At 45.3% G+C, this 13,665-nt stretch overlaps 1 protein-coding gene across 1 annotated transcript; it reads right to left on the bottom strand.

The window, feature by feature from the left end:
- Window positions 1-1,419: 1,419 nt before the first annotated feature.
- Window positions 1,420-13,533, bottom strand: NHLRC3 (NHL repeat containing 3). Its single transcript, XM_066611358.1, has 7 exons — window positions 13,403-13,533; window positions 12,120-12,272; window positions 10,092-10,239; window positions 9,314-9,514; window positions 8,708-8,799; window positions 6,236-6,348; window positions 1,420-3,352 (listed from the first exon to the last, which is right to left on the bottom strand). The coding sequence occupies exons 1-7, from the start codon at window positions 13,520-13,522 to the stop codon at window positions 3,124-3,126; spliced, it is 1,056 nt and encodes a 351-aa protein (XP_066467455.1). The 5' UTR covers window positions 13,523-13,533; the 3' UTR covers window positions 1,420-3,123.
- Window positions 13,534-13,665: the final 132 nt, after the last annotated feature.

The raw sequence follows: 13,665 nt of genomic DNA, 5'->3' as shown, positions 1-13,665 counted from the left end.
TACGTATACGTGCCATCTTTTTATCTTTGAAGATGCCTACTTGCAGACTTGGAGGTTGACTGTCTGTGTGGGAAGGAAGACAGGGTAAAATTGCAGCCCCCTGCCTTTTTAGAAAGAGTGAGAATTTGAAAGAACTTCCATCAAACACCAGGATGGGTGTGCATGCCCTTGCCTTCTGCACATAGCCATTAACTTGGATACCAAAACCTTTTATCTGTATACATATAAATTCAGGTAGTACATCTCTTACTCTTCAAAAGAAAAAAACAAAAGACTTTGGGGGAACATCCCTGTATTGGTGTAACATCTGCATCAAACTTTACCATGGGCATACATACTAAGTGTAGCGGATCTGTGGCCAGAAGACTCTGAACTGGCCCTTAGATGCAACAGCTATAATACAATGCAATGCAGACAAAATGGTGAAAATTTGTCAATGAAATTTGTCATTTAATGATTTGGTTTGGTTATTTTGCTGCATTTTTTTTTCTATTCTGGCCTTCTATACAGCCTTAGGAGAGTTCCTGGACAATCACACTGTGTTAAGTTTTACTAAGCTGTAGCACAATGTGCAACAGCAACAGAAGCTTTTGATCCTGGGGCAATTAAAGAGATGTTGCAGCAATATATCTTGCATAAAGCAATGTAAAAAAACAACAACCCACAGTTATCTGTCCATCCCTCCATCCCCAGCTACAAATTCTGGTGGAGAAATTTCTCTTCATGTCACATATTGGTTATAAAGCACAAACTCTGCTGACTATCCCATCAATCTAGCTTTAAAGTTTGGATGGGTTTTCAGATAGGTTGATTAATCATTTTGGTAGAACACACACACCCAAAGCTGGAATCTATAAAGATTTAAAAGTTTCTATACAGCCTAGTCCCAGTTTTATAAATCCCAGTTGGGAGTTGGTGGATGTGTGTGCATGTGTGGGAGTGTTTTGGAATTTGCATGGCTATAAATTCAAAGAGAATCCAAGAATGTGTGCCCTCCAGCATTTGTGGCCTATTCAGTTGTAATGGGGGAAAAAAATTCTCAATACATGAGAGCCTCCTCTCATTTAGAAGAGGAACAACATGCAGCTTTGGTGACTAGGCAGAATGAAATGTTTCCATCTTTATTTCCCTGTCCTTGCCTATCTAGCTGCTCATCATACTATCCAGGTGTCCCAGTGTTTTCTCGCACTCAGCACAGCATTCTCATTTCCTCTGCTGCCTTGTTTTCTAACTCACATTGTCCCTCAAATATTTATGAACACTTGACCTTCCCATGAGAGGCCACTATCACAATATTTCCAATGAGCAACATTGAAAATACTTGTTTTGTACCTAGCTGTTTATTTCAGAGAATTATATGGCCTTTGAGTAAGTCACATGACACTGTTCTCTGAATCATCTCTGAGAGAAGGCTATCCATTTGTTTTTTATAACTTTATTAGAGTCATTTCAAACATATGGCAGCAAATCTGCCAAGCATACACTCAATATTATCATATCTCTCTGAATAACTGATATACATGTTTATCACATTTACTATTTTATGATTTATTAGCTTTTTTTGGCCAACATAAACTTTATGTTCAGGTGCATACCTAAGGCTTTTAACAGGCAAACTACTCTCCAGACCAGTGGTTCTCAAACTGGTGGGTTGCTACCCACCAGCTCAGGCAAAGCTCCCCCAGTTCCCTTTGAGAGGTGAGAGAGGGGGCAAGGGCAGAGACACGACCCCCAAGATCATGTCACTAATGGGGATGGAAGGGGAGTGCTTTTCTCTCAGAAGGCTGCAGTATGTTGCAGGAGGTGCGGAGAGTCCCATGTAGCCCTCTGCAGGGCTCCCCGATGCTTACAACGTTGAAAAAAAGCGAGCACAAAGCACTTCCTTTTTGCAAAGAGGATCCTGGGAATCGTGTCTCTGCCCTCGCCCCCTCCCCCACAAAGACTTACCCAATGATTAAAACTCTCAGGAAGTTTGAGAACCTTTGCTCCAGACTATTCATCTTCTAAAATAGGGCATTTTTCTTCACAGTTGTACAGCTTCAGTCCATGTCTGATATTTTATAAACATTCCCAGCAGTACTGAACAATTTTGCAAAACTATGTACTGCCACCAAAAAAACTACATACCACCACACACACAAACAGACACACACACGATGTAAGGCGCCCAGCACACATATGGGACAGTTGCAGTATGCAAATGTGAAATACAAAAAACTGAATTCCTTGGTCATTCTCCAACCATCAGGAGAATGAATAATATCAGGTAAATATTTGACATTTTTATATAGCTATTCGTCATATAAAATTTCACAAAGTTTACAATCAATATTAATTGGCAATATTAAAACAAAACCAAAATAGAAACAGGAGCAACTCAGCTCAAAGACAGCAGATTGGCAATTGAAGTCATTCTAAAAAGTAAGATTTTAGCCTGCCTTTAAAAAAAGAAAAGACTGCAGAGAGGATGTACCTCTCAGAAAATAAGTCCAGAGCAGCAGGGCTGCCACTGAGAAGGCCCTGTGCCTCACAAAGGCAGTTCTAGCTTCCCCATAATAGAGACAGGAGCAGGTCCTCATCAGAAGATCTTAAATGTGGGAAGAAGCAGACTCATTCCAGAGCATAGGTTCCCTAAGGTAATAAAGACTTGGGTTGTTTGGCAACACAAATAATTTCCCGTTTTACACACAGACCAGATAAATCCATTTTCTCCCATATCAATGAAAGGAGTGAAATTTGTAAGACCACTTTGTTGGGTTTAGATAGCTACGAAGCAACAAGATCCTGGCCACACGAAGAAGTAACCTGTTCCAAATATAAAGTAACTCCCAGTATTGCACTAAATTAAAATTCCTTTGGGAGTGTGAAATTTTTTTAAAAAGTCAAAATTCATTCTAACACAACTTAACATAAACAACAGAATAAAGACAATAGCTAATCAAAATTGCCAGTGCTTAGGTCCCTGAGAGAGGCACAAAAGATTAAAAACAAATGCACAATTCAAGTCAAGTGTACAAAGCGAACCCAAAGGAGTCCGTGTCACAACTCATCACTTTTGTGCAGATCGTTAATGGCAATCTGATAAAGAATTCAAAAGTTACTTGTGCAATGTGAAAGAAGACTTTAGTCTATAGGCACATATCTCTGTACTTGCTCAGCACCAATTTCTGCCACATAAACTGCTCCAGTTCTCATGCTGACGTCCACAAGATGTGGCTTGACATTTTCTGCGAGTTGAATGATGTCCACCACATCACAATTCCCAATTGATCCTATTGGCGGGGCAGCCAAGATTGAAATTTTGTCAGTGTTTAGATGGGCAACAATCACATACTTCTCATCAGCAGAAAATCTGGTAGGGGTGGAGGGAGAAAGAGAAGAGATAGTCTGTGTTAAGAAGAGGAATTACTGAATGCAACGTTACACCAAAGATCTCACTTCATTAGGGGAAAACATTTCTGCCCATTCAGGTGTGTATAGGGGCAAATGTTCATCTCCTCATTTACTTCTAGCGAGGTATGTTGAGATGAAGGTTTAGGTGGGGCTGTTGCTCATTGGCAGAGTTATCTTTGCATGCAGACAGTCCTTGGCATCTCCAGGTAAGACTGGGAAAGATTCCTGCCAGTCGGTATTGACAATACTGACCTAGATAGACCATTGGTATGTCTCTGTATATATAAAGCAGTTTCCCATATTATAAAGCAGCTTCCCACTGTATAAAACCCCATCCTTCAATCTCTAATTGAACCTCCTGGCAAGGCCGGACTGGAAGATTCCCTGATCAACTGTAACCAGTTCTGGATGATACTAGTCAGGAGAAAAAAGTGGCACCCTTCCCTCCCCTCCCACAAGAGTGCCTTCCACTCATGCAGTGGGTTCTGAGGACTCAAGTCTTCTGATTAACATAACAAACTTTTTTTTAAAGGGGGTAAATAACAACTTGACCTGCAGAAAGAATATTTATGCCCAGCTCTGGTGACCAAATAGGGTAAGAAAATGGGTATGAAGAATTAGGATCTGTTACAATCTAATCCTATGCATGTCTACTCAGAAAGTAGGTCCTTTTGAAGTCAATGGAATTTACTTCCAGTTAAGAGTGTATAGCAATGGTTCTCAAACTGGAGCATCTCGATGCCCCAGTCAGAGAGCACTGGCCTCTGCCCCCTTAATGGGTGGGGAGGAGGGGAGGCAGCAACGTGATTGGCAGGATTGCATTGCTTCAGAGGGACGCAGGGGCTCGGCTGCACTCACCACAGCCTACAGCACCCTTCCAGGGGTGTGGGAAGCCTCACGCCAGCCTCCGCAGGGCTCCGCAAAATGCAAAGACTGAAATAATGATCATGATCCACTTCTGGTTACGCGACTGCAAACTGGAAGTGGGTTGCAATCAGAGGTGTTCCTGGGGTCCCTGCGCCCAAGGCAACCCTCAGTATTCCGCCCCCACACCCCGTTTCCCCCGCTCCACCCCCCACCACACACCTGACCCGGAAGTAATTGCGGTGACGTCATCGTCACTGCAATTACTTCCGTGCAGCTGTCTCCTCCGTTCCCTCTATGAAAACAAGGGGGAACGGAGGAGGCAGCTGAGGCCCCCATGGAGCCTTCTGCGCAGTGGGGGTCTTCATGGCAGCGGTCTGGGGCTGCTTCCAGCGGCCCCAGACTGCTGCAGTGGAGACCTCCACGCCGCTTATAAGGTGTGCAGAAGACTCTGTGAGGGCCGGGAAGCAGCACACATCTCCAAAGTGGGAGGGGACGCACGCCGCTTCCCCTCCACCTCTGAGGGACGCCTCAGAGGCGGAGGAGGGGTGCCCCAGGCTGGGAAGCAGCATGCGTCTCCTCCGAAGTCAGAGGAGGCGTGTGCCGCTTCCACTCTGCCTCTGAGGGATGCTCTCAGAAGCGGAGCAGGGGTGCCCAGGAGCACTCCTGGGAGGCAGTGGGAAGCTGCCTTTCAGGCAGCATCTCAGTGCCGACTGGGCCGCCCTTCCCTCCTTCTTTATCGGAGGAGGCGAGATGGGCTCCCTAGAGGTTCAGTGTCTCTCTAGGATGCCTGTCTCCTATCCTCCTATAAAGGAGGAGGGGAGGGGGTGACCCTCAGGAGGAGGGGAGGGGGGCACCAACGCGCTGACGGAGAGGCAGCAAGCAGCCTCTTTGCAGCGCTCCTCCTGGGAGGGGCGACGGTGACGGTTCAGAGGCGCCCTGGAGGGTCGGCGCTCAGGGCATTTGCCCTGTTTGCCCCCCTCTAGATCTGCCAGTGGTTGCGATAGTTAGTTTTACATTCTCTGCATGTTGGGGAGCCCTGGGAGGCTAGCATGGGGCTCCCCGCGCCCCTGGAAGGCTGCTGTTGGCTGTGGTGAGTGCAGCCAAGCCCCTGTGCCCCTCCAAAGTGATGCGATCCTGGCAATCACATTGCTGCCTCCCCCCTCCCCCACAAGAATGTACTGTGGACCTCAGACTCCCTGCAAGTTTGAGAACCGCTGGCGTATAGGATCAGGTACTCTTATGAACATGTGTCCTGATCAACAGTTGAGAAAAGTCAAAAGGTGACCATTCCTGCATTCATGGACTTCCAGAGCAGTGTGGGATTGAACCATGGGGAAGCAGCTTCCCACTGCCAAAGAGTCACATGAATGGGGAAAAAGTATTATGGTTGCAGACAAATTCAAAAGCAGACAATAACGTATATGATATGTTTCAGAGATCTGACACCAATTAAAAAAGCAATTTCCAGATTCAAATTTTTAAGTTCCATTTTATAGCTTGAGAAGCTAACTTGAAAGTTGTGCATCTGCAGTGTCCTGTTTGTGTGTCAAAGAGTCACCAATAAAGCAATAAGTCTACTCGATGTCAGGTATTTGATATTAGTTCTGAAAACACAATATACAAGTTATCTTAGTAATATGAGCGATCTAAATGAGTGATCTTAGAGTCAGACATGTTAACACTTCCAATGAAGCACAGAAGATCCAGTTTATACTTACACAGTGTGTTTAATAATAGAGGGTGAATGTGTGGCTCCTGGACACACATACTTCAATTTAAATGTGAATCTCTATCAAACTCTGGCATTACCCCCAATGCCACATAAAAGTGTAAGCTGACTTGAATAAAAGAGCTCCAACTTCCGCATCACCCACCTTACATACCAGTGAGCTCTTCATAATCAGTGGCAACCCTGGTTGGTTGAAGAGCCCCCTCTTCTCCCCCACTACCTTTGCACAGACTGTATGTACGATACCTGACAGAATAAGGGCTGTCTTCTCTGAAGCAGCTACTCCAAGAGCCCAACCATTCTCCTGTGGTTTTATCAAAAACCTGGATTCTCTGATTGCCTCGGTCAGCGACCCATACCTATTACGCACACAGAGAACATGGTTAGCCCTTTTAAAAAACAGACCTCAACAAATCTGCATGTAGAAACAATTTTTATGATTCTATACTAATAATAATAATACTACAGGTATTTCTATACCGCCTTTCTTGGTCCTCAGATTTCTCCTTAGACTTTATTCAAGGCGGTTTACACAGGCAGGCAATTTAAATCTCCGTAGAGATTTTTACAATTTGAAAGGTTTCTATCTTTCAAGAAACCACAACATTCAGATGTTTCTTTCTTGATCTGGTCGCACATTCTGGCCTCCATCCTCCCACTCTCAGAGCAGATGGAATAGCTCGGCTCAGCTTGTCAGCTGCTTCAAGGTTGCATGGTGCCGGTGGCCTCGAACTGGCGACCTTCGGATGTTATCTTCAGGCAAATGGAGGCTCAACCCTCTAGACCAGACCTCCTGCCCAGTCTATATACAGTCTAATGGGGTGCACCAAAGTTTCTGTTCCTTGCACAAAAGAAGCGATGTGTTAAAAGAGGTCCTTCCATGAGCATAGCTCTTCTTCTGTGACAGGAAACTCCATCTGAGAATGGAGCAAAAACTTTGGATGCCATCCATTCGCAATATAGTTTAAAACAGAGATCATCACAATATTTTTTTCATGAGCAATTTGGTATAACATTTCACAGCACATGACTGGACACTTCGCACACAAAATAGTTCTATTCATCAACCACTATGCAGACAACAATTAAAAGAGGACATTTAATGGCTATATGCATTTTAGCACATATATGCCACCCTCAGCAGCTTAACCCTTACTTAACTAGTATTGCACCAGTGGAGGCTGCTTTACAGCTGTCACAAAATAACATCCACTGATGTGTGCTGTAAGCCCACTGGCTGGGAGGCAGAAGTGGCCTTCCATACCAGTGGACCCATGAACACCTGTTGGAGCAGGTAAGTCCACACAAAGGATTGCAGGGAGACAGGGAGGGGTGGAGGGTGGGAGGGAGTATGGGCAGAACGGAGCAGTGACAGGAACAGGGAGGAGGGTGGATTAGACCCAGAGGGGAAAGGGACTGGCAACAGTGGATACCGAATTCCAACCCCCTTCCTTGGCCTGGTTCGCCTTTACAGAGCAATGTAGACTTGCGCCAGCAATTGAGCTGGCACAGGTCTGCGTTGCCTTATTACAGCTGCTGGGACTTACCTTGGGGCAAGGGGACAAATGTCCCCTTACCTCAAGGAGACCTCCAGCAGCTGAAAATGCCCTGTGGTATATGGCAGTAGTCACACTGGCACCACTGCATGCCACATGGGGATTTAGTTAGGATTGGACTGCCTGTTAGTCCTTCAAACAGTGAATAAAGATTTGCTGTTATGTAAAGTAAAAAAGGCTGCAATGAATCCCATATTGTTATTGGATATACTTGTCAAACACATATACTTGCTGCAGGTGTGCTTTATTTCCAAGCAAGTAAAACTGTGACAGAGAAAGAGATCAGCTTAACATCAGTGCAGGACCCATAAGTGTATGTTTCTTCAGTAGATGTCTACAAAATCGAATGTTAATATCCCCAAATAAGCAAATTTGGAAAATCAAATTAAAATTTCATTACGTTTTACACATAACATATACAGTGGGCAATTGCATGTGAAGGAGTTCTTATAGTCTCAAAACACATTTCACAATAGCATTAAAAATTTATTTCCTTGCCATCTTCTGACTATGAATTACTTTATAGCCTCCACATTCTTAGCTATTACCTGTAGCTCAAAAATTCATAGAATCAGTTGATTCTGAAAAAAAGTGGATGCCCAAAGAGGGTTGTGTTACATGTGAAGCCAGAACTTGCATGCAAGGATGTTAGTCTTTGGATGTAGACTCTCTCTTCCCCTAGATTCCATCTTCCCATGCGTTTTTCCAATATTTTTCCAATATTAACAATATCTGAACATCCTGTTTTATTCTCTTCAGCTGCCTTCAACCACAGATGTAAATGACAGTCACACAGCCTGCCCAGCTTCTGGTTTCTTTTGGTTCCCTTTTCCCTTAGGATGGGAAAGAGAACTGCTCATTGAAGATAATGGATCTATTCAGGACTTAAGCTTGCAGCAAATGGGCAGCAACAGCACATCCTCCCCCACAAAAAGGTGAAAATAGATAACTAAGGCCCAAATCCTAACTAATTTTCCAGCACTGGCATAGCAGTGCCAATGGGACCTGTGCTGCATCCTGTAGTTGGGTGGCACTCACAGAGGCCTCCTCAAAGTAAGGGAATGTTTGTTCCCTTACCTCGGAGCTGCATTGCCCTGATATCGGTGCTGGACAGTGGGTTAGGACTGAGCCCTAAAAAAGATAACTAATTTTAGTATCTTACCCGTCCAACAGAATCCACGGTCACACTATGTGGAATCCTAAACTGTGCAACACCAGTACCATTTTCCCCACGCAGCCACAAAGTCTTAAAGTCTGAAGAAAAAGGCAACTGATTAAATACCGTGTGCATATAAGAAAATATAAACCATGTGGTCATAACAAAAGATCACAATTAAATGAGAGAACACAATTAACTTTATTCCTTATAGCAGTGTTTCTCAAACTGTGAGTCAGGACCCACTAGGTGGGTCGCAAGCCAATTTCAGGTAGGTCCCCATTCATTTCAATATTTTATTTTTAATATATTAGACTTGATGCTTCCATGGTATATGACCGCATTTGGGGAAATGTTACTCGTACATACCTGTACTTTTAACAGGCTACTTTGAAGATGCTTTTAACAATGATAGTAAATGGGACTTGGTCCTGGGTAAATGTGGGCAGGATTGCAGCCTAGGATTGTCAAAAATTTTCCTATTTGATGATGTCACTTCCGGTCATGACATCACTTCTGGTGGGTCCTGACAGATTCTCATTCTAAAAAGGTGGGTCCCATGCTAAATGTGTGAGAACCACTGCCTTATAGCCATTTCATTGGACAGCTTACCTGGTGTCAGTTTGACCAGGCGATTGTTCATTCCTCCATCACCATCCACAATGTAGAGGTCTCCAGTCTCTTCCACAAAAATCTCTGCTGGCTGATCAAACTGCAAGGGGTTCACCCCTGAGCCTGCTTTACCTGGGGTACCTATGACTTGAAGAAGTTTGCCTGAAGAACTGTACTGTTGAATGGTGTGTCCGTACTTGCCTACATTAAGAAAAAGCACATTCTTTTAAAATCACATTTTCTACATCAGGCAATTATTTAAGTGACAGCAAGACCGTATAGAAGTGGGTAGAAATTAGCAGGTGGTCCTGGACGGATTTCCATTTCTCAATTTTGAAATGTCTGTGCTTTGTGCCACATTGGGAAACTTTGTCCCTGTCTCTCTTCTTCCCACAGTCAGCTCAGCCAGCATCTCCCCCTCTTTGTAGCTTAACTAAATAACCTGAACTGGTACACAGAACACTGCAAGATTTGTATAGGTGAAGAACTACATACTGGCACAACTGCAACCCACAGAAGTTGGGTTGTAGTGAAGCTGGCAAGCTGCACCACCTGGAGGACTGAATTCTGACAATTTTGCACATTCCAAAGCAAGCAGTTTCTCAGAGAAAAGGGATCAAAAGACAGCTTCCTCATTTCTGGCTATCCGGCCATATAGATGGAAAAACACTGATTAGGTGTGAGCTGTATTGGAGTTAAAGTGAACGCTCAGCTTCATATCATGGAAACATGATTTGGTCCCTCATTAGTACTTCTAACATGTAATCATTCTGCATACCCGTCCCAACATCTGTGATCCACACTGAAGTGAGATTGGGTGTGCTGGCAGCGAAGATACCATGGGGCATTTCAACTGAAGTATTCCATGCTTGAAGTAAATAACCTTCCTCAGAAAAGACTAGGACTTTTGGCACGTTGTTGCCTCTCTGAAGATACACAAACATAAGAAGAAGCAGGTCAGTTGGATAATCCAAAGACTTTCTCTTTTTACAACTCTTCATGTTATTCATTTTGTGATTTTTCACCTGCTTCTACACTCTCAAATGGAGCACTCAAGGCAGATAAGTGCATAAAGTTTTAAAATCTAACAGTTAAGCAGTCGCACAGAAGATAACAACACATAAGATATTGTCATATACCATTATCTCTAATTCACAGACAAGGGGGGAAAATGCAGTGTCAAGTAATACTATCTGAATGACTTGATTTCTCTTCACTGAGTTTAAAGGGAGCCTTATGGCCTGATCCTATGAGGCCCTGAGCTACCAGAACTAGCTTTCCGGCAGCACAAGGTCCTTTACAGTTATCGCAGAATGTGACTCACCATTTCGCACAGCCAGGTTACTGCTGCAAGTAGCCATGCACCAGTGGCCCATCCATGACCCCCATCACAGGGGAATCAGCATGGGGTGGCAGACAGAACTGGCAAGAGGGTGGATTAAGGCTAGGAAGGGGCGGTATTGGGGCAGCAGCACTACCAAGATCCTCTCCCTCTTTCGGCCTTGATCTGCCTTCCCAGGTCCAATAAGGCTTGCACCAGCTAAATCGCTGGTGCAGGTCCAAATAGATCCAACGGGGCAGCGAAGGCTTACACCCAGGCAAGGAAACAAATGTTCCCTTACCTGGAAGAGACCACCAGGACCGCTGTGCCCCACAAGATGCAGCACATGATCTGGTAGCATGCTGCATTGGCTGGGGAAATTTTGATAGGTTTCAGCTGTTAATGTAGTTGTGTATAATAAGCAGTGGCAGACCTAAGGTGATGCTTAAGGTTGCTTTGGTAGCCAACAACAGGGCATAAATAAATAACACCCAAGTTACCAATAGTTTGATAATTCTAATGCTTACAGCCCAATTCTATGGACCAATTACACTGATGGAAAGAGTGTAAACATCTTTAGGGGTGTTGCAAATGTGACAGTGCCAGCAAGTGAAGCTTGGTCACTGCTGCAAGCAGAGAGCGGTGAGATCTGCATGACAATGGACAGCAGACACCCGCCAACAGTAAGATCATGCAGGGGTGAGGGGGAAGGTGAAGATGGGGTGAAACACGGCAAAGGGTGATGCTGCGGGGAAGTGACAAGGATGGGGAAGAGGGTGGATCAGGCCCAGGAAGGGGGCTGGTTTGGTAACAGTGGTGCTTGCCAAATCCTAACCCTCTTCCCTGGACCAATCCACCTCCACCAGTCAACATGACATTGCTGGCATAGGCCCATGTCAACTTACTGTGGGGCCTCAACATGGCAAAACTCCCCTGCAGATTACAGTGGAGTCCACATTGGTGCCACTACATCACTAGTGGCTGCCCCTCACTAGCCACCCAAAAGCTGGTGCAATGGCTGCATCCTTCTGGGCTGCATTTGCTACTCTAGGGCTACAATCATATACACACGTACCTGGGGGTAAGCCCTAGTGAAACCAATGGGGCTTACTTCTGAGTAGACCTGCATAGAAGAAATTGCAGAAGTCTGCCATGCCCATCAAGACGTCTACTCTTTGTGCCCTGCATTACATTTTCTCCACATATTAATACATTCATCAGCAGGGAAAGCATGGCCATGCTAGATGAAACTATGCACCTGCCTTTCCTCAGTCCCTTCCCTTGGCTCAGGGTGATGTGCATTTACAGAAATATAATGGGGAAAAAAGGCTTGGAAGCAGAGTGGAATTCCTATGCTGATGGGTGAACCTCTGCTTTTCATTCTGTACAGGAGTTACCCGACGGATTGCTGAAACAAAGGAAACAACCAAAGATATATTTTGATACTTTTGCTCAGCCAGATTGAAGAGCAAGTTCTTTACTTACCTGTCCCACATAAACTATTTCATAGATGGGGTCAACAGCAACACAAAATGTTTGACCAGTGATTTGTCCAGGAAATTTAGGCCAAGATATATCAAGCTTGTATAGTGGTCCCGCTGTTTTCCATAAAGATCTGAAGTCCAAACCGTTTATCACCTTCAAATAAATTATGAAAGCGTCAAGGGTCTTTTCCCAGATATCAGTGTTTATTATCTATGACGCTCACATTCCATCCTTCCTCCCAGGAGCTCAGTGGGCCAATTTGGAATATATTTTACTGCCCAAACAACCTCCACACAATAACAGACGTACACTGCGAATAAGCCCTGGCTCCTACTCTCCCAAGACTTCTTGGAACCTGAGATGGCATACCAAATGATGCCATCCCCTTCCTGGTGATGTGCCAGCCTTTCACACTCCCTGGATTGGAAAAGAGGGGAATGGATCAAAAGAGTTGAGTGAGAGTGATGGGCAGGCTAGAACATCTGTCCATCACTCTCCTTCTTCCATATTGACTTTTCAAGTCCATCCCCTTCTTCCTTTTCCAATTTAGTGTGTGGAAGGAGAAGTGGTAGAGGCAAAGAGAGAAGGGCATTCTCCAGGGCTCTACTATCCAAAGCAACTGCCAATGTCATGGATGGGCAGTCCTGGCGTGGTGGGAGTTTGAACTACTCCTTCACATGTGAACTACACCTCTCAGAGAATGCTTATCTGCAGTCACAACGGGGCAGTCAGGGAGAATAGCATCCAAAGAGCTATACAGGTGTGTGCTGCTTAACAACCTGCCACTTAACAACGGGCTACATATACGACGGTGGTCAAAGCACAACAAAGAGGCTCTCGAGGCAGTCAGGTCTCCCATAGCCTGTAGCATTGCCTACGTTCACACAACAAAGAGGCTCTTGATGCAGAGAAGCAGCAACCTCTCTCCAGTAGCCTGTGCAGCCAGCCAGGGAGTGTCTGTTTAGACAACAGAGGCACTAGACCGGGCTGAGTGTTCACTTAATGACCCAACCGCATAAAAACAGGGATAAGAGAACATAACCCCGTCGCTAAGTGGCACACGCCTGTATACGCCATTTCCCCCAGTTTTATTTTCTCACAACGATCCTGCAAGGTAGGACAACTGTATGTTCTGGTCTCCATCTTATAGGTAGCATCCCCTGTGTGTGCTGCTGTTGAGGGATGAAGCTTTGCAGAGAGAAACCATAGTTTTGAAGGGAGAAAAATGTATGTGGGGACACACACACACACACACCCCTCCCTCATGATCCCTGTCAGCCCACCTGTGGCCTAGCAGCCCTATAAGCAAGAGCCACCAACAAGAGGAACGAGGCGCCGCCCATCAGCCACCGGCTCCGGCCACACCGGCAGACCCCCTTGAAGGCCCCCCACCAAGCAAGCATCCTCTTTGCCTTCCAGGCGGAACGACGACACACCCCTCCTGTGGGCACGAGCTCATGCCCAGCCCCCGCCACCCCTAAAAGTGTGACCGAGGAGGTTTCTGGGAGACTGAGTTCTCTGCCCGCTTCAGGGCGAAGCGGCGTGG

Source organism: Tiliqua scincoides, chromosome 1, assembly GCF_035046505.1.
Source record: "Tiliqua scincoides isolate rTilSci1 chromosome 1, rTilSci1.hap2, whole genome shotgun sequence".
Classification (NCBI taxonomy): Eukaryota; Metazoa; Chordata; class Lepidosauria; order Squamata; family Scincidae; genus Tiliqua; species Tiliqua scincoides.
This window is presented reverse-complemented; position numbering and strand designations above follow the sequence as displayed.